The sequence below is a fragment of the Carcharhinus amblyrhynchos genome, chromosome 25 (genome assembly GCF_965287045.1).
Source record: "Carcharhinus amblyrhynchos chromosome 25, sCarAmb.v2.hapA, whole genome shotgun sequence".
NCBI lineage: Eukaryota > Metazoa > Chordata > Chondrichthyes > Carcharhiniformes > Carcharhinidae > Carcharhinus > Carcharhinus amblyrhynchos.
The window spans coordinates 13335042-13362073 of record NC_137348.1 but is presented as its reverse complement, the minus strand read 5'-3'; the positions used below and the strand labels follow the sequence as shown (position 1 = coordinate 13362073).

General features: G+C 41.9%; 1 protein-coding gene across 2 annotated transcripts in view; it reads right to left on the bottom strand.

Moving 5' to 3' along the window:
- The window catches only part of cfap77 (cilia and flagella associated protein 77), a 171684-nt gene that overhangs the window by 99082 nt on the left and 45570 nt on the right, over nt 1-27032 (bottom strand). For both annotated transcript variants that reach the window (XM_080212258.1, XM_080212257.1), the window contains exon 3: nt 346-445. In XM_080212258.1, coding sequence (XP_080068384.1) covers nt 346-445 — 100 coding nt within the window. The remainder of the gene's footprint in view (nt 1-345; nt 446-27032) is intronic.

The window sequence follows — 27032 nt, the reverse complement described above, 5'->3', positions numbered from 1 at the left end:
GCGGCACAGTAGCACAGTGGTTAGCACTGCTGCTTCACAGCTCCAGGGATCTGGGTTCAATTCCCAGCTTGGGTCACTGTCTGTGTGGAGTTTGCACATTGTCCTCGTGTCTGCATGGTTTCCTCCGGGTGCTCCGGTTTCCTCCCACAGTCCAAAGATGTGCGGGTTAGGTTGATTGGCCATGCTAAAAATTGCCCTTAGCGTCTTGAGATGCGTAGGTTAGAGGGATTAGTGGGTAAATATGTAGGGATATGGGGGTAGGGCCTGGGTGGGATTGTGGTCGGTGCAGACTTGATGGGCTGAATGGTCTCTCTGTACTGTAGAGTTTCTATGATCTATGATTACCTGCAGGAACTCCACCATCATAAATTCTCTCAATTGTCCCATATATGTGGTTAGGCCCTGGTAGGGGGTTACCACTGCGTTTTCCCTTGCCAAGCTCTGACTAAAAGAAGAAAGAGACAATAATTAGGATTATTTATTGAGTGGAAAAGAACATTTTAGGTTCCTGAGTTTGATTTTTAAAAAATCATTCTACTGTATAAAAGATCTGAAAAGGTCATCCATATAATCACAACCTAGAACAAGAGGCTGTCTTTCCCTTCTTTAAGTCTTGATTTGAATAATTTCACTTGAATCCAAAATCATAGAATCCTTACAATGCAGAAGGTGGCCATTCGGCCCATCAAGTCTGCAACGACTCACACCTAGACTTACCCCATAAGCCCATATTTATGTCACTAAACCCCATAATCTATATATCTTGGAATCCTAAGGCAGAATTTAGCCTGGCCAATCAACCTAACCCACACATCTTTGGATTGTGGGAGGAAATCGGAGCACCTGGAGGAAACCCATGCAGACATGCACAGAACATGCAAACTCCACACAGTCACCCAAGACTGAAATTGAACCCAGATCCCTGGCACTGGCGCTAAGAGGCAGCAGTGCTAACCACTATGCCATCATGCCACCAGAATAAACCAGAATAATTATAGCTGACTGAGGATTTGTAGTAGGATCTTCTGACTTTGTGATAACTAAATAATTATGCTGAAAAATAACAATAACCTGGCTCAAGCTCAGGAGCCATATTAGCTATTAATTTACTTCCCGTAACGTTGCAAACTCTGTGTTGGAAAGTATGATCTTTCTCTGTCTTTATTAGCTACATGTCACTGTTCAACATCCAACACTGACATGCTCAGTGAAATATTGAGAAGACTGCAGCTATTGTTTTTGATCCCTTTCACAAGATCTTTTTACTAGTTACTGACTATCCCTCTCCCTGGCATATAATCTGAGAAAGAATCAGACATCCACGATCTTAGCATCCTAGTTGAACCTCAGAGGAGTTTCCAATTCTGTTTCTACTCCATCACCAAAACTGCACATTTTCACTTCCATGGCACTACTTGGCTTCAGCTCAGCCTCTGTTTATCTGTTGCTGAAACTGCACCCATGCCTTTGATGTTTATTGATGCAGCTATTCCAATGCCCTCCTGGCCAGTCTGTCACCCACCATAAACTTGAGCTTATCTAACTTGTTGCAGCCTGTATCCAAAATTGTGTTCGTCCACCAACTCTGTGGTCACTGACCAATATTGACTTCTGGTCAATTTTCAGGTTCTCATATTTGTTTTCAAATACCCTTCCTACCTGCATAGCCTCTTCCAACCCTACCAAACTCCAACATCTCTGTTCCAGTTTTAAATGTTGTACAATTAGCATATATGTTTCGGCCATAATTTTCCAGCATTTATGGTCACTGATCTTACCTTCACATTCTTTCGCTATAAAGTACCATCAGTCAGAGAGCCATGTTAATACATTGGGAGGGATTTTACATGCTCACTCATCCCAAAACCATAAAATCCCATCTGAGGTCAACGGACCTTCCCATTGACTGTCCCTCACCCATTCCGATTCCTGTGGCAGGTGGGGCGGTAAAATTCCAGCCATTATTTCGCTTACCAGAGCTCTGATAAAGGGTCATTTAGACTCAAAACATTAGCTCTGTTCTTTTTCCACAGGTGCTGTGAGACCTGCTGAGATTTTCCAGCATTTTCTGTTTTCGTTTCAGGTTATAGCATCTGCGGTTTTTGCTTTTACCAAAAATGAACTAGTTTGGCAATGCCATGCACTCCAATTGTTGTCATCTTAAAACGATTTCTCAGAGTCATCTCCAGAAGTACAAACTTCTTTAGTCTTTAGTGTTATGAATACTACTACAGAAGACTTTGTTGAATCTGAGTTGCCTGATGATGGTGTCTTTGCAATTACACCAAGTCAGAATAATGCAAAATCAATTAGGAGAGAAAAAGAGTCCACTGAAGTTTCAATTCATACTTCTAGGGTCAAGGACAACCAAATTCCAAAAGGTCATATATAATCAAAGAAGAATAGATGTCTTCCCAATCACCTTTCTTGTTGACTGTATAATGATTAATGATACATAATACTGTATCTAAAGTATTATTGATCCTATGAGCAACATTGTAGCAATTTGTTCTCATGACCACAGAAACGAGGTCGAGGAATGTTATATATTTAAGTGGTTGCATGGTTGCTTTAAGAGCCAGTCACATGATTTGATGGTAAGGTCATTAGGGTGTTTCACAGGTTGCTGTTTAGTTTTAGTTTCTGTTCTGTGCAGAGATCTCTTTCAATAAACCTCTTGTGTGCTACTGTGAATCTGGCCCTGACCACTCTACACCCTCCCCCATCCGATGTCCAGGTCCCACCCCCTAGCAGTGGTGATCCCCTCACTCCCTCATGTTGGCAAAATCACCACTGACACCCCCTCCCCCTCCAGGGTCAGACCCTTTTGGAGGCAGGTCCCCCCGCAGCAGACCAACCAACTCCCCAACCGCTGCCTTCCCTCCATCCCAGACCAATCCCAATGCAAAGTGGCAGCAGTACCGCCCACTCCCACCAATTGTCCCTAGACCCTGCCCATAATAGGCCCTGCCCCTTGGCACTGCCCGATGACCGATAGGCAGTGCCAAGGTGCACCCTGGGCATGGACACTTTGCCCCTTGGGCAGTGACAGAGAGCACAGGCTGGCACTACCAGGGTACCCATGCCTAGCAGGCCCCCCCCACCACCTGATCCCCAATTACCTCCCCCTTCATTCTGGCAGGATCTCCCGCTAGCTCTCCAAGCTAGTCTGAATCCCGCCAGAATGAAGTATTCCTGACAGTGTGGGAGATTTGATCAGGTCTTGAAAGGTCCCAATAATTAATTTATCTACATATTTAAATTAGATTTAAAAAGATTGAAACGGCTTACCGTCCTTCCTGCCGGTTTCCAGCATGGTCTGGCGGGCGACTTCTCGCCGGCTCTGGAAGATGTGCATTCGTTCCCTGTGCATGCACAAATCCCCATCCAAGGCCACAGACGTACGTCTCCCTGCCGGACCCACCAGAAAAGTGGCAGGCGCAGATAGGAGAATTGCAGCCCATATGTGCAAACCACATTATTTTCTTGTTGTTTAAAACCCACGACTCCAAACATAGTAAGGCTATTACAGATTTGTCGTGCTGGTTTAATAAACTAATGTTATCTGCGCCACCTCTGGCATGGCTCATATCGAATGTCATAGAGTCACAGAAACTCTACAGTGCAGAAAGAGACCATTCAGTCCATCGGGTCTGCATTGACCACAATCCTACCCAGGTCTTCTCTGTATCCCTATATATTTAGCCACTAATCTCTCTAACCTATGCATCCCAGGACACTGGGGGTTGAATTAGCTTGGTCAATCAACCTAACCCACACACCTTTGGACGGTAGGAGGAAACTGGAGCACCTGGAGGAAACCTGAGCAGACATGGGGAGAATGTGCAGACTCAGTACAGTCAGTGACCCAAGCCGGGAATTGAACGCAGGTCCCTGGAGCTGTCAGGCAGCAGTGCTAACCACTGTGCTGCCATCTTTTTAGTGAAATGAGTAGCATGTACCAGAAGTATGCACGGTAGGTAGATTGCGATATCAATCAGCAACTGATGTCGAGTTGATGCCTGACCTGCCATTTTTGACCTTGCTATTATAATTAATGCTATCTCTTTAACACAGTCATGAGTTCAGCAGCAAAAAGGGGGTGCCACTAGTGTTATTTAATGGGATCATCCTTCAACTTTCAGTTTAGTTGACTACTTTCTATAGGCTCTTCCCGAGTTTTTGTAAGTATGAGGTTTTTTGCAAGAGTTCATAAATTTGGTAAAGTTTGCAGCAAGTGGCACTGAATATGGAGAAGACGTTGGGTGCTACTGCAAGAATTCTGAGCTCACCGCCTAGTTATATTCTTGAGGGCGTTCATACCTTAAGGGCTGCAGTATCAGGGAAAGATAGAGCACAGGCACAAAAGGAGCTGCTCTTGTGGAGACGAAGGAGAGACCATAGTTACTGATGGAACAATTCAGCTACCTGCACCTATTCCACTCCAGTGGCTGCAGCACGGCTGATAAAAGACTGCTGACTTTCAGTGGAGGAAGCTGCAATTAACTTTGCAGGACATGAGAAGCTCTGGACCTTGAAAGCCTGACCTGAGATTGCACCATCTCAACATGGCTTTCAACAATTTGAACCGGCTGGCTGACTGGCAACAGAAAGGGCACTGCCAGAACGGCAGCAGTGGGAACTTGAATGTTGTCATCCTGAGATAGATCAGAAGGCATGTGCTGCATGGTTCCACTGTCAATATCCCAGCACCTTGGCTATCTGAATAATCTGCTGGAGAACAGATTGCTCGACTGTAGCACAACTCTGAAAATTCCTTTGAGTACTGGTACCCATGATGGCAGAAGTCTGAGCCTGCACAACATCAAGCAATCTCACATGGATGATCAAGGGAGGAAGATGAAATGAAATGTTAATACTGTTTTTCTCTTCACAGATGCTGCCAGACCTGCTGAGTATTTACAACATGTCCCGTTCTTATTTCAGTTTTCCAGCATCTTCAGTACTTTCCATTTGCATTAGCTGTAAGTGGTGCTAATCTCATTTGAAATTGTATCACCCCATATGAGGTGTGCAGCCCACTCAGCAGCGCATTTAGTACTGTGCTACATACCATAATCAGTATAATAAACACGCAGCATGAAACTAGCATTGTTTTGAATTGTAATTACACATCACGTTCCTCGTGCCTGGTTTTGGGGGCTTTTCAATTCTGTCCCCTGAAAGTACAATGAAAACACCACCTGCAGGTATAATGGCTAATTTCAGAAAAAATGTAGACACTTATAATAGGATTTTCCATTGGCGTAGGTTTACATGGGAACCTTTCAATGGAATGTATTCACCATTTACCAATAAATGGTAGGTCAACAGGCTTATTAACTCGCCATTAGAATACACATTTTTCTTTTACAATGTCATAACTGTAACTAATGTCAAAAGGTATTTCATGGTGTTATGAAGAACTTTAATGCCCTTCAGATTTAGGGTTTCCACATAATAAAATTTACTATTTATTTGCATTCATGTTTACTTATGGTATTAACAGACTGATTCATTTGAATCAGTGCCAGCCCAGAGATTGTAATATGTAGTCTTTGGATTGTGAGACAAGTTATTGCTGTTCCAACGGACCTGCTGAATCAGGAAAGAAAAAAAATACAAAGATCATCTGTTTTATTTAGTTTTAAAATGAATTCCCTCTGTGAACATTTTGGCTTTTCAGTATTTGAGGGATTAACTGACCCCCTGACTGCATCCATATTTCTTTAACCTGTCTCCATGGTGAAGTCATTTGGGGATTCCAGTCACCAAAAGGGAAAGATCTGGTTGGATGTTCTAGCAGCCAATGCTGTTTTTGCTCATTAACATGTCATCTGATCAGGGTGCTCGGAAGAGCTGAGCAAAACCTAAAAGTGAAGGTTGTTCTTTTCCCTTTTGAATATAAGAAGCTGTGAAAATCTGGCCAACTGAGTTCTTTGGAGTAGAAACCTGACAAAATACTTTAACAACTGTGCACCAAGTCTCCATTTAACCCTTGAGAGTCACGGTACCATTTATGGAAATTCAGTTCAAAATAATCAAGGATCAGAATTGTCAGTTTCTTCAGGGTAGCCACATCCTATATTTTGTTTCTTTTTCAAACTCACAAAAATTTGCAGAATATAATTTTAGAAAATGAAAATGATCCAGTTTTTGTCTCACAAGTTGGTTTGAATTCAGCTCTGTTAAATGGAATGTGGATCTATTTTCATTAAGTGTTAAGTTTGAATGTGATTTGCCAGAATTCAACCGCAGTTCACCTAATTAGCCATATATAGCCTCATTCTACAGCTTTCCATTCATATATTTCTGCAGATTGCTGTTTAAAATTGATTTAATCTCCTATCAATACAATTGAACATTAGAGGAGTAACCATATTGAGAGAACATAAACCGCAACATGGGTATAAACTCCCATGAGAGTCGGCAAGATATCATTTCCTGATTTTCCCCATCCCTCACCTTTGATGTAACGAGGTTCCCACTCCTAGTGTGATCTTATTAAAGGGCTTCCCAGCCAGGTTGTGGCACAGGACATCCACATGCTTGTATGGTGAGTCTTCTGTGACTGTGGGGGAGACGTACATTTCCAGTGCTAATTGAGACGTCCTTTAAGGATGGTGCCCCAAATTCTGTGGAGCTGGCTGTGTAGGCTCTATTAGCCCTGCCCCACCAGCATGACAATATAAACCATGCCCCCAGATTTTCTGTGCACTATGTGTCAAAAAGTCTGGTCTGGTCTGGTCTGAAAACTCGGCTGACACTCTGAGAAATTTTGGTAAAATTCCAGCTTAGGTGAGAAACTTATGATGGAATTTAAGTGAGATTTATTGCAAAGTATTTAAACACAAGGATAGATTCTACATGCAGATGGCATAGAAATAGGTATAGTGAGCTATTCCACTCGAAAGGCCTACATTTTACCAGGCTGGGACCTATGTCTTGGCCAATCATATAATTTAGAGTGTTGCAGGGATTAGAAGTAAAAAGAAAGAAATTATAAGTTCTCTATCTGAATGCATGAAGCATTACAGTAAAATAGATGGACTAATTGCACAAATAGAGGTAAATAATTATTGTCACCACAAAAGAGACATGTTTACAAGATGATCAAGGGGCCATCTTACCATCTCGTTCTGCCTGTTGTCTAAGTGGAGAGCCAGTTAGATTGTAAGAGAGGTCTCCTGCCTCTTGCAATACTAGCAGCACTATGAAGCTGGCAGTGATTAGCCTTATGCCCTTCCTGGCATGAAGCTGATTATAATATTTAAATCAGATTTTAATTTTATTAGTGAGCCTGGGATAGAATCATGTGGGCTCACTTGCCTTGAAGCCCTGACTGGTGAAGGTCCTCAATGGTGCGAGTCACATATGGTCCCCAGCAATGGAGATCAGAGATGATGACTGCCCTTGTGGACCTGGAGGCCATTGAGGCTTTGTGGGTGTTTGGGAGCAGGATCAGGCAGTGCCCCTTGGGCTGTGGCAGCCTGGCACTGTCAGCCATAAACCCTGGTACTGGGTGGTGCCAAGGGATGGGGCTTAAAGGGGAGGAAACGGGGCTTGATGGGGCTGGATCTAAGGGGAGGCAGGAGTCTGGGCACTCTGCAATCTGGGATCGCTGGTGTGGGGCAGGGGGTTGGGAATGGGGACAAAGATCAGCTCGGGGAGTGGGGGGAGAACTTAGGAGGCAATCAACTGGGAGAGAGACAGGGATGGAGGCGTCGATTGTCCATGGGTGGAGTACATTACAATGGCGGGGAAAACCAGTGGGTGCACAATTGAGGGGGGTGGGGATGTGATTCTGGCAGGGTAGGATGAGTGAGATATCTCCCAATGCATTAACTGTGTACATCTGTAAACAGTTGGTGCCCTGGGAAATAGACCTGTGCACAATGGTGCCCTCTAGCTGTCATCAGTTTGTTTCCCAATGAGAATAGACTCCATCCACTCCCCCTACTGGTGTGAATCACACATTCCCTCTTTTTGTGCACTATGTGGCATAAGATCATGTCTGAGAACTTGCCCATAAAATGGGTGTGACTCCCATTCTCACACTCATTTGGCACTTAGAATGTTTTTGGTAAGATCACCCCTATATTTCAGAAAGGCAGATGAAATGCCAAAGGAGAGAGTGCAATTTTGATAATAAAGGATTACACAAGAGAAAGGATCTAGCCTCAGAAGATCATGAAGTACAATCAGTACAGGTTGAAATTAGAAATAGCAAGAGTCAGAAAACATGGATGGAAGTAGTTTTAGGCCCTTTGTACCACTAGTCTGGGCACTGGCCAAGAAATCATTGGAGATTGTAATAAAGGCAATGTAATGATTGTATTGTGGGGGGGGGTGCTTTAATCTTCATATAGACTAAGACTATCAAATTGGTAAGAATGGTCTAAAAGTTTATGGAATGTTTTTGCAATCAACTAGGGATAAAACTATCTTAGTTCTAATACTGCATAATAAAGCTGGATTAATTAGTAATGTCACTGTAAAAGATCCACTGGGAAATAGTGATCATGATACCACTGAATTTCAGGTCAAATTTGGAAGTGATATACCCTAATCAAAAACCAAGAATCTTAAACTTAAAAACGGCCAATTACATAGATATGAGTGGAGAACTGGCGAAGATAAATTGGGTAAACAGACAATAAGGTATGGCTGCCAATGAATAGTGGTAAATATTTAAAGAAATAATTCAAAATAGCCCACAAAAATACATTCCATTGGAAAACAGAAACTCAGCAAGAAGGTCCCATCCGTGGTTCATTCAGGAAGTTAAGGGCAGCGTCAGATTAAAACAAGAAGCTGACAATATTGCAAAAAACAATAATGGGCTGGTTTCTCTGACCTCACCTGCAGCTAGGATTCTCCAGTCCTGCTGCTGTGAACAGTTATTTTGCTGAGAGCCGAATTCTCCCTTCTTGCAGGCAACAGCGGCAGGGTATGCAAGACCAGAGAATTCCAGCTAACAACTCCGAGGATTAGGAGAGTTTAAGAAACCAGAAAAGGGCAATGTAAAAGTTGATAAAAAGGGAAAATACAGAACATGAGATTTAACTAGCCAGCAATATAAAAACAGATTGTGAGTGCTTTTGTAAGTATATAAAAAGAGAGTAGCTAAAATAAACATTGGTCTGTTAAAATGAGAAGAGGAAATTATCATGGGTAATGGTTTGCTAATTACTTACTTAAAAGTGGATTTGATTTATGCATGAATGGGGCTTAGTTGGAACTAGAACAGTCATAAACTAGAAAGTAAAGTTGCTTTCGTTCATGTTTAAATATTGTTCAACTGTTAATGGTTAAGCTGTTTTGTTTGTGAGAGTTATATTTAAATTAAAGTTTGTTTCACTATTAAAAAGTCCCGACTTTGTCAGTGAAACCGTTCCTGGAAAGAAATATCCTATCCTCACATTTATGTCAAAACAGAAAAATTGTTTGAGCATAGTCTGGTTTCATAATATACCTTGGGGTTCTGATCCAACACCCTAATAATCCAGTCTTGGAAATATGTTGGCGTTCCTACACTGTCAAGGACAATTATAGATAGGAATAAACATTTTCCTAGTCAGTGATGCCAAAAATCCATGAACAAATAAGAAAAATGCTGAAGGAATAGTGAATGCGCTGTAATTTTCCAGAATTCACTGGATTCAAGAATGGTCCCATCAGATTGGAAGTTGGCAAATGTTGCTCTGTTTTTCAAGAAAGGAGGGAGAGAGAAAACAGTGAATTCTAGGCCAGCTAATCTAACATCAGCTGTTGGAAACTGATGGAATACATTATTAAGGAAGTGTTAACAATGCACATAGTATGATTAGAACAAGTCAATATGGTTTTACTAAAGGGAAGTTCTGTTTAACAAATTAATTGGAATTTTTTGAGTAACCATCAAGGTGGATGAAGGGGAAACCAACAGATGTGATAAATGTTTTTAATCATCATAGACATACATTTAAGTGGTTAAAAGTACACGTCATAAGCAACATTGTAGCTCTCATTACAATGGAGATGTTACTCATGGTTTACTGGATTCTCTTTCTGATAATGGTACAATGTTTTTGAGTGACTTATTGCAAGAGTTTATGCAAAGGAATGGGATATGCCATGTGTGTACTGTGCGTTTTCATCCAGCTTCAAATGATTCAGCAGAGCAATCTATGTAGACACTGAAAGAAGGATTGAGGAGAAGGCAGATTATACTTTTGGGAACCACCCTTTCATAGTTCTTGTTCCAGAATTGTATCACGCCGCAAAGTGTGACAGGACTCTCGATGGTCACAATGCTGATGGGTTGGAAGCCAAAGTCTCATCTGGATCTGCTACATCTGGATGTCAAAGCAGGACTGGGAAGGAATCAGGAAAAGCAGAAGCAGAGGCTTGACAAGCATATTAAGGACAGACATTTCAACTAGAATGATTGTGTCTGTAAGGATTTTTACATGGTAGAAGGAAATGCTGATGTGGACATTTGACAGGAAGAGTTTCTTGTTGTACAAGGATTTCCAATGGACTCAAATCTAGGAGAAGATGAGGGATATTCATGGACAGATGCTCAAGTTAGTCTGCCCACAAGTCCAGCTCCACTGGAATAAGGCTCACCAGTGTATACAGAGTCACCAGTGGTACTGCGCAGGTCACAATATAGGCGCCTGAAAGATTGACATGAGCGTCATAATGTTTCTGTCCCTAAGGGGGATTGAAATTAAGGAAAGAGTGTTACAGTAAGCATCTCCCTATTTGAATGTATATATTGATGTCTTTAATGGGTATGAGCATATTTAAGTGACGTCATTGGTAGTGCAGGGCTTTCACGGGTTTAGTTTTCCATGAGAGACCCATGTAACTAGCTGTCTCCAGTTCTGAGTCCATGCCGTACTGTATTTTGATACTTTTATAAAAGATTGAACATCACAATGCATTTGACCACCTTTTTGTGGCCAAGTTACCACAATACCAAATGGGGGCAATTCTCCCACCCTGCTGCACTGATTTTTGTGGGCCAGGAGACTCTTGCTGGCTGATTCATGCAATTCGCGCTGAACGTCCAGGCCTGATTGCATCTCCCAGTGCCAGAAACTGGCATGGAGCTGCGTTACACACTCAGGGGCAATTTAAATATAATTTAAATGTAATTTGCGGATCCATGACAGAAATCTCCAGGCCTGCTAGCCTCCCCCCCCATCACCACCAGGAGTATTTCACTCCAGCAGGGTTTACATTAGCTCCCTTCTTGCGGGGAGCTGCCGGCCCGAGCCCACTGGAGTGAAAGGGGGGGGCAATTGAAGCACCCCAGAGAGTCAGGTGCCGAGATGGATGCCCCCTGGGCATCGCCACCTTGGTGATATGAGCCTAGGCCCCCTGGCACTGTCCAAGAGGCACAGTGCCAATGCACAGAGGGCACCTTGGCACTGCCCATTGTGAATATGGCAGTGCCAAGGGGGAGGGACATCAGTGAGAGTGGGGGTCCTGCTACCACTCTGCAGTTGGGATCAGTGGGGAGGGAGGGAGGCCAGCGATTCGGACTGGCCATCCGGGTGTGGGGGGCAGAAGGGATAACCTGCTGGAAGGGGATGTTGGCACTGTGGGGATGGGAGGAAGGTTGTCAAGGCTGGCATGGACACGTCTGGGAGACCAGCGATCGGTGCGTGGAGGGCTGTTGTTGCAGGGATCACAGGGCTGGCCAGCGATCGGGAGGCCGGCAGACAGGGGCCACTGCGCATGCGCCGATGTCAGCACTGGCAGATCAGCGCGTGCGCAATGGCCCATTCAGCGCTATGCTGCAGCCTCTTTGGCATGGATAGGCTCCACTCCCAGCTTTTCAAAGGGATTTATGCTGAGGCAGTCTGCAGTGCAGACTGTGGGACGTTCTTTTTTAAACTTCCACTGAAAAAACAAGTGCGATTTTCTCCAGTTTTTACGTGAATTTGGCACTTCAAATATTTGTTGGGAGAATTCCCCCCCCCCCATTAGCTTTGCAATCAGTGGTACTGAAACAAGCTGCAAATTTAATACTTAAGTTTCCACCATGAGGATTTTCAAATGTCAGTGCAACAGAAGTAACTGCAGAGAGCCCAATAGGGAAAGTAAAATTCCCTTTGCAATCATCTCAGTTTTATAAATCGTATAATTTTAAGCATACCTCCATAACTTCACCATGTGTAATATTAGCAAACTTAGCTAGTTTCAATTTTATGAAAGATCATGATAATAGAAATTAAGAATTATTCACCATTGAATTACAGGTTCAAATTTTCTGAAATAGCTTCATTATGGCATTGTTCTGCAGCATAAAATGTGGTTGTTTTCTTGTTGTGCTGTCTGACCATACAACATCTTCTCAATAACTGATACAGACTTGCAATAGTCTAGAATTGCTGAATTGGTGGGATATATAGGAGCTACTGTCACTCTCGGGAATAAAAATGAACACCAGCTGAAAGACAGCACCATGCGAGGTGAATGTTTTCTCAGATTTCAAGGAAATTCTGTGACCTGTTTCCCGTGCTTTTTTAGCTTGTGTTGCTGGTGCCTGAACACCTCATGTAGAATTTGTGACTCCCCACTCGGTAGTTCGGAACTGTGATTGAGCTGTTTGGCTCGAGTGTAGATCTTGCTGACAGCTGTCCCTTTAGCAGACAGCTTAATTAAGCCTCATTAAGTCATCATCTTTCTGCCCTACTTCCCACCTCCGGCTCTTAATTTTGCCCATAATTCAAATCAGCCATTTTTCTTTGATGTTTCTTTTTCTTTGTGTTTTCTTTCTTGCTTTTATTTGCTACATTTTTCTCCCCTTTCTTCAAACTGTATATAATTTAAATGTTAGGACCTTATATAAACCTATAGGTTTAAGGCAATTTTAAGATTTTGATTCTTTTGAATTTGGTCATTTGAGTTGAAATAATCTCACAAAGCAGCAAATATAAGATTTGTATCTGATGTTTTTGAAGTAAACTTAAGAATATTGTTTGGAAAAATAGTAATCCTAGAATATGTAAGAATGGGTTCAAGAATCCATACCTAGCTTTTATGTGCTTACCTGCGGTATTAAATAGCGGTGATAAATTGACTATTTTGGCAGTGAGAGCTGAATGGAATCTCATGATGTCACATTTTTACAAAATGCCTGCTCTCAGCAACATTTACTCATTCAATGTAGGCTATAAACACAGTAATGTGCGCAACTAAGAGAAACTGGAATATGTGGACATGTCTATACTGTAATATTTAGGAATTATAGAACAATGTTGTGAATAATGTATCTCAACTATATTTTTAAATACACATTGCAAGTACTCTGGGATACAATTCCTCTGATTAGTTGTGGCTTTGTCAGCCTTTTTGCCAGAGTAAAAAATGCTGCATCCACAAACTGACTCATTTAAGGTTTTTAGAAAGAATTCTTAGTTGGTGCTGAGTAAGTGGAAAAAAGGGCAGTATAGCATATATAAGTGTGAGAAAAGAGAATGAGTTGTGTTCCTCGTGGGAAGTGAAATTTTGTCTTGCAAAGTAGCTTTTTTTATATTGCTTCCACTTTTCTTCCTTTACCTGACGCAGATGGAACATTTATTTAAATGCTGCAGTATTTGATCATCTGGATCTTCAATACTCTTTTCCTCAGTTGACCAAAGACTGAGCTAGCATATTGGAGGCAATGAAGAATTTTGTTGCCTATGACTGTCTTCATTGACAGGCGATATAAAAAATGAGCTAAGATCTCGTGTTGATCTTAATCAACTAGAGGAGACGTTTTGTTATGGAAGCTGTTTGGAAGGGGCCTTGGTTTCCTGGGTGCTTAATAAAAGGCACATTTTGTTGCATGCGTGGGAGGAGTTCACAATGACCTGGAGCTCAATTTCTGAATGAGTGCATACACTCATACATACATACATGCACACTGAAGCTCCATGACTGCAGTTGGAATGGTTCTGGCACTGGATTGAAAGCAGCAGATATAGTTTGAACAGTTTCCCATCTATTCTGTAGATTGTGTCCATACCTGTGTGTAATTTGCTGTAAGTGAGGTGAAGTATTACAGCAAGGAAAATGAAGAGTTTGTGCAATAACACCAGTTTTGATCTCAGTTTTCAGTGATAGGGGGCAGAATTCGCCCCAAAAAGTTCAAAGTGTAGAATTCATGGGAAAACTGGAGTAATTCACACTGTTGTTTTCAGTGGGAGTTCGCACTAGAACCTCTGACACTTTGTGCACTGCAGAGGCCACCATAGTGAATCTCATTAGATTTCTGGGGGGGTGGGGCTTATTCTTGGCCTGGAGGCTGCAATCAGTAGGTCTCTGCACATGAGTGGTGGCCCTGAAATGTCAGCCTCCTGTTTGCTGGTCAGCTTGATTGATTCCCCACCCCCAGATCATTGGTCTCCCTCCTGCCCTCATTGATTCCAGTGGCAGTGGGATCTCCCAGCCCCACTGATTGCCCCCTGGGCCCTGCCCCCATATGCCCCACCCACAGTGAGCAGTAGCAAGGTCCCCTGAGCATAGGCACTTTGCCCCTTGAGCAGCACCAGGAAACCCAGCCTGGCACAGCCAGGGTGCCCATGCCCAGGGGACACTACCCTGGGACACATGCCATGGAGGCCTGACTCCAGCAGGGTCAGGCCTTTGGCTCCCTGAAAGTGGGGAGCCACTCTAAACCTTGCTGGAGTGAAACACTCTGGCAGGGTGGGAGAGGCTAGCAGGCCCAGGGAATTCAGTCCCGGGCCCATTAATAGCATTTAAATGATGTTTGAACTATAATTTAAATACTAGCCCCACTTCCCTGGCAATTTCCAGCATGGAGCAGACTGCGTCAGAAATCCGGCGCTGGGAGATGCTAGCAAGGCACTAACTCTCGCACGAATCCCACTCATCGCCCCCCTCGCGCAAATCTCCTGACCTGCTGTATTGATCCTATAGCACAGTGGGATGGGAGAATCACGGCCTTTGTTTGGGTAGCTATGTAGGTTAAGATCACTGCATGCACGTCATCCTGGAGTAGGCAAAGAATGGTGACAAATTTAGGATACTCCATAACAATTAACAGAGACAAAGGCTTTTGTGAGGTGAAAGGAAGCTTTGTACAATGATTGGTGCTGTTCCTTGCTCTTCTGTTAATTAAGGAAAGCCAAATTTGTTCAAGGGAAATTGTGTTTAATTGAATTTTTTGATTACGCAACAGAAAAAGTTGTAACAGAAAGGGTTGATGTGGCGTAAATGGATTTTGGAAGGGCATTTGGTAACATGCCACATAACAAACTTGTCAGCAAAGTTAAAATCTATGGAATAAAAGGGACACTGAAAGCTTGGATACAAAGTTGGCTGAGTTACAGGAAACATGGGGGCAATCTTGAGCCCACACTAGCCATCCATGGAAACAGTGGCAAGGGCGTAAAGATGAGTATAGCCCCGGGGAGAGGGACATGGCCAGGCTGTGTAACAGACTGGCACTGCTAGGTTGACACCATGCCCATGCCACCCTGGCAGTGCCACCCTGTGCCCAGGGGCAGTACCAGGGAAGTTTCATGAGGGAATGGGGGGAATGTATTTATTTGTGGTGATGGGTGGGGAGCAGCCATGGAAGCTAGGAATGCCATTGATGGCTGTTTTGTGAGGGTGCGGGTTGGGTATGTGTTACAGCTGACTATGTGGATGGGGTTGGGGGGAAGGGATCCAATGTTCGGAGTGGGTGGAGTTTCCAGCACTGACTTCTGGGGGGGTGGGTCGAATATTTAAGGGGGGGAAGGAGTTGGGTTGGGTGCTGCCATTGACTGTGTGGGTGAAAGGTTGGGAAGGAGGGGTCTGATTTTCAGGGGTGGGGTGCAGGGGGGGAGGTGGGTTGCTGGCACTATTGTGGGGGAAAAATGCCAGCTCCGGTTAGGTGGTGAGGAGGTGGAAGTGCCAGCTCTGAGAGTGGGGAGAAATCATGGCTCCAATTGGGCATTGGGGGAGGGTGAATGCCTGTTCCAATCGTAGGGATTGTGGGGGTGAGTCTCTGAGATCTCCGTGGTGCGCTGGGGTGACATTACTTTTTGGTTTGATTGGGGTACTTTTTAAACATGTGGCGCTGATCTCAGTACAGTCGGGTTTTGAATGTGAACGTATTTCTGTCATGTTTCTTCTGAAGGGACTGTTTTATACTTCATCTCTGATTATAGTGCTGATTGTCTACAACTGGCAGCTCACCTGCTGATATTGCTGAAGGTTAATTGTTTTTAATTATTGGACTTTTTGTTTTAACCTGGGCTAATGCATTATTGTTATTCTTAGATTGTTCCCTGGGGTTTCAGAGTGTGGTTTGATTGACAACAACCATGTGTGGGAGGAGCTAAACTTGCAGGGAGAAAAAGCAGGCTGTTGCTGTTTGATTTTGAATGGAGCAGCACCATTTCTCTCTCTCTCTCTGGAAATTAAAGCCTAGGACCTGCTAAAAAGAGGTCTCTCGCTCCAGAAATCTGCAAAAGGTGCTTCCTTTTCCACCTCCCCTCCTCACTCTTTCTCACTCTGGAGTCTGCTGTCCGAGAGTCAGAGACTTTGTTCAGACATGTTAAAAGGCTGGAAGGCTAGCAACTCACATAAGTCTGTATGTTTTTGCTAACTGATTCTGAAGAGGAGTTTACAGCTGGAATTCGATCACCTGCTTGCCACAGGAATCAGAGCAGGTGAGAGGTGGATAATGGAAAGGTCCATTGATCTCGGGCAGGATTTCACGGTTTAGAGACAAGAAAGGTCATAAAATCCCACCCAAAGGTCTATGATGAATATTAGAGATAGCTAACAGTTAAGAATTATACCTTGTCTTAAGTATTTTAATTGGTAAAGGTTATGCTCATTCTTTATGTTATAGTTAAACTGCATTGTTAAATAAAGTTTGTTTTAATAAAAGTTTCCTAATGGGTCAACAGAATCATACCTGGGGTGAAACACCCTTTTCCTCACACTAACACCAAAATCAAAAAGAGTTGTGGTCTAGGCTAACTTCACAATATATCGTGGAGTTTCTGCTATGTGTCGAAATAATAGTCAATGGAAAAAGAATCAAAGCTGTCATGATGAAATACTGTGTTGTTAGGATCTGGACAACATTGCCTGAAAGTGTGATGTAGAAAGTTTTAATTGTTTTTTTTAATAAAGAAATTGGATAATGATACGAAGGGAAAAGAATTGCAGAGCTACAGGAAAAAGGAGGGGACAGGGACTAGTTGAGTAGCTTTGCAGAGAGCCTGCTTGCAGCAAGCTGAATAGTGTCCTTTTGTGCAGTAACTATTCTAAGATTCCAGTGGCATTTTCAGGTTTAGAAACTAGAAGTTCCACCAAACCTTTGGTAGTTTGTACCCATAATTAGAAGCAGGTCAAACTCAATGTGCCAGAGGAAATGTTGGTATGTTGCTGCATATCCTTAGCCTCAAAATGACAAATGATATCGAGGTCCTCATCGATGACGATGGACGAATAACAATGAGTTATGTTGATTATACAGGCAAAAAATACATCTTTGTAAGTTTTAAAAATTGTGATAGGTAAGTGAATCTATTCTGCCATTATGCAGAGTTTACAATGGTTCAGTAAGGGGGTCTTATTTCTTGATGTATCATTTCCAGGCGGATCAGATGCAAAATAACGGCAAATAGCAACAAGTGAAGTGGTCACTCAGTAGACAGCATACCTCTACCACACTGTGTTTAACGTTAGTACAATTATGTGGCTCTTCCTTAAGCTTTTCCCTGCCTACCTGATGCTCTGTAATTACAAAGCTGAAAAAAAGGAAATATTTTCATCAAGAACTTCAATCTCACTGAGGAGGCTTTAGGTCAATCCATATCCAGCAATCTGCTCTGAAAACTCTGCTCATATTTTGATAGCTGTGAGAAATTCCACCACACCAGCTGAGACAAATACTGGTGGCATGATGGCACAGTGGTTAGCACTGCTGCCTTACAGCACCAGGGACCCAGGTTTGATTCCCAGCTATGTGGAGTTTGCACGTCCTTCCACGACTGCGTGGGTTTCCTCTGGGTGTCCTGGTTTCCTTCCACAGTCTAAAAGACGTACTGGTTAGGTGCATTGACCTGAAAAGGCGCCGGACTAGGGGAATTTCACAGTAATTTCATTGCAGTGTTAATGTAAGCCTTACTTGTGATTAATAAATAAACTTTAACTAATAAATAAATTTTAACTTCAACAATCTACGAAGTTTTAAAATAATCAACAACATTCTGAATAAAACAGCCCACAAAATTCTAAAACTGTCAACTATGTTTGAAATAAAACAAACTGCAACATGTTAAAAAGAAAGTCAATTTGCTTGATCACCCCTTAATGGATGGGTCCTTTAAAAAAATCCCTAGGATCCAGATCTGGATCCACATTTTTGCCAAAAACTAATCAGTTCTTTCTTGGGCTATATCATGCCTGTATATCTTTAAAAAAATAATCAATTAGTTTTTGAGATATATTGTGCACAGACAAACAGATTAACAAAAGGAAAAAAACATTATCTCTGCCCACTTTTTCCATAGCAGAGGTAATAAAAGCTGAGATAACAGCAAGGAAGCAGAAGTAAATTTATGACCCCTATAGAGTTTGCAGAAAACTTTAGACATTTTGAACCATGTGTTGATCTGAATTTATATCTAGTCTTCAGGCTAAGCTACAGTACTTGTTTCTTACCAAGGTTTACTAAGGCTCATGACATATCTGTGAACATTCTTTTGAGGAGAGACAGAATGCACCGAAAGAAACTATATAAATTCAGCTTTATAAACTTGACAAATTCAAAGTATCCAGTGCTACGTTGATAAACTATACTGTAAAGAATATGCTCTCCATCTAGTGTTGAATGAAACAAGTTTGGGAAAAAATGTATCTTATTGCATATACATTTTTAAAAGTAAATGGAAATCTGGAAAATCTCCCCATAAACTGTGGGTGCTGAGACAATTTAAATTTTCAAAGCTAATATTGATAGATTTTTTGTTGTGTAATGATATCAAGGGATATTGAAGAAAGGTGAACAATGGAGTTGAGGTACAGATCAGCAATAATGTAATACAACAGTGGGATAGACTTGAGAACATTTGGGAGTACACAAACTCATCACGTTTTAAAATGAAAATGTAATATACTGTGTCCAGCTTTATCAATTTAATCTGTGTAGATTTAAGTGGAAACCCTGAGACGTTGCATTCAGTTCAGAACAGCCTGATCCAAAATGAATGCTGTCACTAGATACCTCTCATAAAAACTTTGTTTATTTATTGAGATTATCAATTTGAGCAACATTTTTTAAAAAGATGTTCTCTGCCCCTGCATTAAAATAAATCTAGTGGCTTGTCTTTTGTAATAAATGTCCCAAAAAGCCATCAAGAATTGGTATTTAGGTGAACATATTTGGTCCCTCTTTTTCAATTGTGTTCCATTTTCTAGACACCTATGCACAATTGCCACAGATACAAACTTGTTCAAAACTTTGCAGATGTTTCACTCACCGTCTTTCTAGCTGCAATTGCTACATTCAGCTGCTAATATTGGAGAATCAGTGTGATTAAATGTAACTCCGTATCTACATTTTGTTCAGGGGAAAGTCGTATCACAGTTAACTTACTAATAATTTGACCGTATCCAGCGCATAACCTGGGTCTTAGCAAAGAGTGGCATAAACTGCGTTCAGTCAAAAAAGCTCAGTGTAAAAGATCTCAATTTAATATTTATTGCTTCGGCTCGTTCTCTACACACTCATGTTTCATTTCACCTAGGCTGAGTTGCAATTTTGTTTCTGTTTTTAAGTCTTTGGTACTCCCTTTAATCAGAGCATCAAATACAAAACCGCAGGAGCTTTCCTGGAAGCAACTTTGTAAAGTTTTTTCCCCTGCATAACCCTTGTGTAATGTGTGACTTTATGTTCTCGAAACAGCGTTATAACAATTCCAACAATTAGATCTTACCAGACGAAGAGGTCATTACCAAAATGATCAAACAATTCAGCAATAACTTTAACTGCCCAACACAATGACAGTAGAAATGTTAATTGCCCTGTCTTCCCGGAACCCTCTTGCTTCTCCAAAATGCTTCTAAATTCCCGATGTCATGTTTGTCTCCAAGATTCTTTTATCCTGGCTACATTTTTTCATGATGCCTCCCTTCTATTTCGGCTTCCTTGCTTCTCGCCTCCTTTCTTTCCAGTTCCTTTCCTCTTTCAATACTAGTTTCCTGTTCTCTGCACTAACCTCCACTGCCAGTTTTCATTACACCCTCTTGTACAGTTAAGCCGCCCATCATGCGGTTATTATTTCTGTTGATTTACTGCGCTGCCCGATGAAGCGATTGCAGTGACAAGGCTTGATTTCCCCTGATGACGGCTTTAAACCAACCCCTCATTTGCATTTACATGATCTTGCTGCGCTGCTTATGAGATCTGGATATTTATTTTCCACTTAGCTGATGTTTGATTACACTTCAATAATGCACCGCGCTACAAACTGCCGGGATGCATCTCGTCCAAATGACTGCGCTTTGCACAGGGACTCGAACACTCCTTCATATTTGGGATGATGAAAAGAAAAGTTCCAAGAAATAAAATCCGTTCTTGAAACGAAATCTGAAATTGTGCAACGGTAATTGTTTTAACTCTTTGTCTACTGAATTTCCCCGGCACTTTGCAGCATATCTGTAGCTGTCGCCCTGTAATTACAGACGTACTATGCAATATGACAGCGGATCACTAAACTATGCATTACATATGACGTTCTGAATGGCTTGCTGCGAAAATATGCCGTCTGGTAGGTACCGAATCATACAAACCAGTACCGTCCCAGTTTTGATCTTTGGACTCAATTTGTTTAGATTAGCCAGAATGGCAGTGGGCAGCATTACAACAACAACAACTTGTATTCGTATAGCAAGAGAGAAAATGCTGGAATATATCAGCAGGTCTGGCAGCATCTGTAAGGATGAGATGACCTTTGACTTTGTCAAAGCTTTGACAAAGGGTCATCTGGACTCCAAACGTTAGTTTTTTTCTTTCCTTATAGGTGCTGCCAGACCTGCTGAGATTTTCCAGCATTTTCTCTTTTGGCTTCCGATTCCAGCATCCACAGTAATTTGCTTTTATTGTATTTGTATAGCCCCTTTAAGTATAGAATCCATAGAATCCCTGCAGTGCCGAAGGAGGCCATTTGGCCCAGTGAGTTTGCACCAAACCAATACCATCTAGGCCCTATTCCCTCAACTCCATACATCCACCCTGCTAATCCCTCTGACATGAAGGGACAATTTAGCATGGCCAATCGACCTAACCTGCACATCTTTGGACTGTGGGTGAAAACTGGAGCACCCGGCGGATACCCATGCAGACACGGGGAGAATATGCAGACTCCACACAGACAGTAACCCAAAGCCGGAATTGTACCTGGGACCCTGGCATTGTGAGACAGCAGTGCTAACTACTGTTCCAGCTCAACAACTTGTAGTAACTCTTCATAGGAACTCTAAAAAGCAAAATTTGACACTGAGCCACATAAAGCGATATTCGGGCAGCTGACTAAAATACTTGGTGAGTAAGGTTTTAAAGAGAATCTTAAAAGAAGAGAGGTGAAGAAATTTAGGGAGAGAACTCCAGAATCCCACTGGGGTCTTAACAGCTGAAGGCCTGGCCTCAAATGGTGTAGCAATTAAAATCGAGAATGTTCAAGAGGCAGGAATTGGAGCAGCGAAAATATACCTTGGAGGGTACTGGGGTCGAGGAAGTTACAGAGACAGGGAAAGGCAAGGCTCTGCAGAAACTTGAAAACAACTGGCTTCAATGGCTGGGCTGGAAGGGAAAAAAAAATCAGTGCATGTGTATAAATGTCAGATGATGGAAGGAAGAAATTCAACTATGATTTTGATGAAGATTGAACTGCTTGCAAACTGCCTTGTCTTGTACCTAACCATTGATTCAATGGATAAGATGTGACAAACTGCTGGTGTCATTGGGACTGTACAGCAGCAAGCATCTTCCTCAGAAAGAAAATAATTTTACTGAAGTAATTAGCGTAAAGTCATGCATTGTGCCACGGAGTTGTAAGATTTACTTTTCTCCCTTACAGTTTTAAGTCTCAGTTGGCCTGTCTTGAGTCATCTTTCTAATGGTTAGCTAAAGAGCAAAATTATCCCCCTGATGTTTTTACTGGTTAAGTCAGTGAGTATGTGAGCTGTATGGATCAGAAAGGTCTTAGGTTCTAGCGCCAATGCTGAGCAGGCTGATCTCAAACTGAGTAGCAGGAATGATGCCAAAATTGACCTAAGTGCTCCTGAATTAGGGAAGGGGAAACGAGCAGGTTCCCGATTCTTGGTCGCTGTTATAAGGGAAGATGAAGGAGCAGCACTCCAAAAGCTCATGCTATCAAATAAACTTGTTGGACTTTAACCTGGGTGTTGTGAGACTTCTGACTGTGCCCACCCCCGTCCAATGCTGGCATGTCCACATCATAAGGGATGAATCCATGTGTGGCTAGCAAATAAAATCAGTGTCAGGTTTTGCTGTGATGCTCCATACAGTTCAATTGGTTAGGCAAAAACAGTTGAATAAAACAAAATAGTCACAAGGTGCATGCTAAGAGCAGTCATTATTTAAGAAATCGTACCTCAGTGAATGCATCCTAGAATGGCAGAGGAGCTGGGAGAAAATTGATGGAGTAAGATGGAGAGAAAAGATACAAAAAGCAAAATTGCAACAAGTTGCTTGCCATAACTCTTGGCACAACAATGGAGAATGCTGAAGAGTAAAGGGACGACACTCTGATGGAAACTGAATATACCATGTGCTGCAGAAAAGGAAATATAGTTAATTTAGGTATTAGCATTTATTTTCCTGTAGTATTAAACTAGGCGCCACAACAGCAAATGTTATGCCCTATACTTTAAATAGTGACTATCAGCAAACGTTTGAAAAGATGGGAAGGAAAGCTACTTTTGTTTGTTCAGACATGTGGAATGATTTACAAAGTAATAACAAATTACTGTTGTTTTACGGTTAGAAAGAATGGCCAGAGCTCTACCACCTCCCTCGCCATGGAACTGGAGCAGGCGAGGGCCCAACAACGAAAATCTCTGCTGACCTCAGGCCGGAATTTCCTGTCTTGCCCGAGCGAGATTTTAACTCATTCAAAACCCAACCAGTTGCACAGAGTTAAATTGGGCCTAATGAATAGGCTAATTCTTTCCTAAAGCACAGTGTATGTCTTACCAATGTTTAAATAAAGTTCAATTTCAAATATATAAAGAAATACTATCGGGATCTTGTGTCAACAAATCCACTTAACAAGCAGATTCAATCATATACCCAATATTCACAAACTTAAAAATAGAAACCAAAAGTTTTAATTTTTGTTTTGGAATTAACAAGGGCATCAGACCTTCTTTGATGTGATCTAATGTTCCTCAAATAATAAACTAGAACAAGTCCACGTTGATAGGAAGGTCTCTTTGCCTTCTCATTACTTTGCAAAACATATATGTGAAGGCCACAGCACCAAAGACCAAAATAATAAATTCTTCAAACAATGGGAACATACAAATCAGGAACAGAAGTAGGCCATTTGGCCTCTTGAACCTGCTGTATCATTTGATAATATCTGGGCTGAACTAATTGTGGTCTCTATCTTCCTCTCTATCCCTACACCCTTTGACTCCCTTGACAGTCAAAAATCTATCTAACTCAGCCTTAACAATATCCAATGGGCGCGATTTAACAAATCCAAACATGGCTGCTAAGTACTGAGAGGCGCCAAATTGAGAGCGTGACTGCCCTTGGCATCAAGGTAGCACTTGATCAAGTGTGACATCAAAGAGCCCTAACAAAACTGGAATCAGTTTTGGACAATATCCAGGTTGAGCTGACATGTGGCTAGTAGCATTGGAACTACACAATTGCCAGGATATGACCATCTCCTAGAAGAGAGATCCTAACTATCGCCCCACGACATTCACTGGCAATACCATCATTGAATTCCCCACTATCAACATCCTCGGGGTTACCTTTCACCAGAAACTGAACTAGACTTAGTCACATAAATAATGTGGCTATAAGAGCAGGTAAGAGGCTGGGAATCCTGCAACAAGTAACTCACCTCCTGATTCGCCTAAGTATGTCCACAATTTACAAGGCATAAGTTAGGAGTATGATTGAATATTCTCTCCTTGCAGGAATGAGTGCAACCCTAAAAACACTTAAAAGGCCTGACACCATCCAGGACAAAGCAGCTCACTTGATTGGCACCCCATCCACAAACATTCACTTCCTCCACCACTGATGCATCGTGGCATCAGTGTGTACCATCTAAAAGATGCACTGCAGCAACTCACCAAGGCTCCTTAAACAGCATCTTCTGGAAGGGCAGCAGACACATGAGAACACCATCACCTGGAAGTTCCTCTCCAAGCCATTCACCATTCTGATTTGGAACTGTATTGCCATTCCTTCACTGACGCTGGGTCAAAATCCTGGAATACCCTTTGTAACAGCACTATGGGTGTACCTACAACACTTGGACTGCAGCAGTTGAAGAAGGAAGCTCACCAACACCTTCTCAAGGACAATTAGGGATGGGCAATAAATTCTGGCCAAATCAGTGACATGCTACATTTCATTAATGAATTTTTAAAAAATATTTTTAGCACTCACCCTGTCCACGTCCCTCAGTATCTTATTTGTTTTAGAAGATCAGTCATCGTTCTTCTAAACTTCAATGGAGACAGGCCCAACCTATCCATCCTTTCCTGATAAGACAACTCCTTCATCCCAGGAATCAGTAGAGTGAACCTTCTTAAATAAGATGTCAATTGTTTCTCAATCTCCAAATGGAATTTTCCTATACCTCTGCTTAGCAGGATGAATTCATTGGGTGACCCAGAAATCAGTTTCACTCTGTGTGCATTTACAGTGGGAGCTTTCAATGCTGCCCACTTTCAATGCTGCTTCCAGACCTGAGTTCAGGAATCTCACTGGGGCAGATTTGAAATCAGTTTGCATCCATTAATGACATGCAACTGAAGGCCTAACCAGAATCTTAACCTCATACCCAATTTTGCGTGATGCCAATGAGAAAACACAGTGAACCAGAACATGTCTGGACCAGAGTGGCATGCACAAGTTAGGACTTACCCAAAAAAGGCCTGGGGCTGTCTCCAGCGTTCAAAATGGAGGCTGCCAGTGACCCTAAAACTTGGAACATGACAGTTGGTGGGAGGAGCATCAATTAGATTTTCCAGCTTCAGTGTCAAGGAGGTCCACCTTCCAACCTCAAGACTGTTCCTGAAGGTCCATTTTCTTTCTTCAGGGGGTTTATATTCTGTCTTCAGGAGGTCCGTCTTCTTTCTTCTGGAGATCCATGTTCATTGCTTCAGATGGGAGAATTCTGCCTGCCACTTGTGCCCAATTGCGTTGATACAGAACATTTTAACTCCTATATAATTATGCTTCAGAACAACAACAAAAATCTGAAAAAAGTTGCCATTTCATTTTTTGTCAATAAATTGATCTTGATTACTTAGCAAAGTTAGAGTTATCTTCTGATAACCAACGTATCAGAATGAACATTCCCTTGTTTCAACATTGGATTTTAATGTGCATCAGGACACCTACATCTTCTGAAAGAGAAACCCACATCAAAATAAAACCAATCATAGAAGAGTTGATGTCTCAGGAATGTCTTCAAGTTTGCAATTTTTCATGAGAATACTAGATAAAGACTAAATGGAATACAAAATACTGCAGATATTCTGAAATAAAAACAGAAAATATTGGAAAAACTCAGCACGTCTAGCAGCATCTGTAGAGTGAGATCTCACCACAGATGCTGCCAGACCTGAGTTTTTCCCCAGCATTTTCAGTTTTTGTGACAAGACAGACCATCTGGCTTTCCTTTTAAAATGAACTGTTACATCACTGGCCCAAAAGATGCCTTTGTAAGCAATTCTAAACTGCACAGTAAATGCTGGAAATACTTAGCAGGCTTGGCAGCAACTGTGGTGAGAGAAATAGAGTCAGCGTTCCAGGCTGATAATGCTTCAGCAGAACTGGGAAGAATTAGAGACTCAATTAAGCAAATACAGAAACCAAAAGAGAAAATGCTGGAAAATCTCAGCAGGTCTGGCAGCATCTGTAAGGAGAGAAAAGAGCAGACATTTTGAGTCCAGGTGACCCTTTGTCAAAGCTAAAAGGCATAGAAAGTGGGAAAAAAAACAAAATACTGTGGATGCTGGAATCTGAAACCAAAAGAGAAAATGCTGGAAAATCTCAGCAGGTCTGGCAGCACCTGTAAGGAGAGAAAAGAACTGACATTTCGAGTCCGGATAGCCCTTTGCCCATGAAGAGTCCATGAAAGGGATAAGGGTGGGAAATAGAATAAAAGGGAAGGCCTGCAAAAGGATGGAAGGCAAGAGTGTTTATATGACAAAGCATTTGATGGTTCAAGGCAAAAGTCAGTGTTAATGGGAAAAGTAAAGGAACAAAATATGCATCCAGAGAAGGTGTGAGTGGTAGAACTGCTGCAACTCAAAAATAAAAACAAACAAAAAAAACAGCAAAAAAGGAGGAAACAAAAGAAGGGCTAAGGTTATAATCTGAAATTGTTCAACTCAATGTTGAGTTCTGAAGGCTGTAGTGTCTAATTGAAAGATCAGGAACCGTGTTGTGGAATACAATAATAGCTACATATATAACTCAACATTCTATTTACTTTGGAAATTGCTTTCATGCAATGCAAGGTTTCCTAGGTCTGATCATATCCATGTTTCTTAAATTTGTTTTTTTTTCTTGATTTACCTAATTTAGGAATTAATTGCATCTTTCATATGTTACTTGCTATTTTTCCACAATATGTTGTGAGTCTTAAATAACGTCATCTGTTTTATCTTCTCAGTGATAAAGATTTAATGGGTCGCCTTTAATTTTATCTCTCTATAACATCCAGTTTTGTTGTTCAACTTGGTTTTATTTGCAGAGTCATTATATATAAAATATTCTAATTAAGATCATTTATGAATATTGT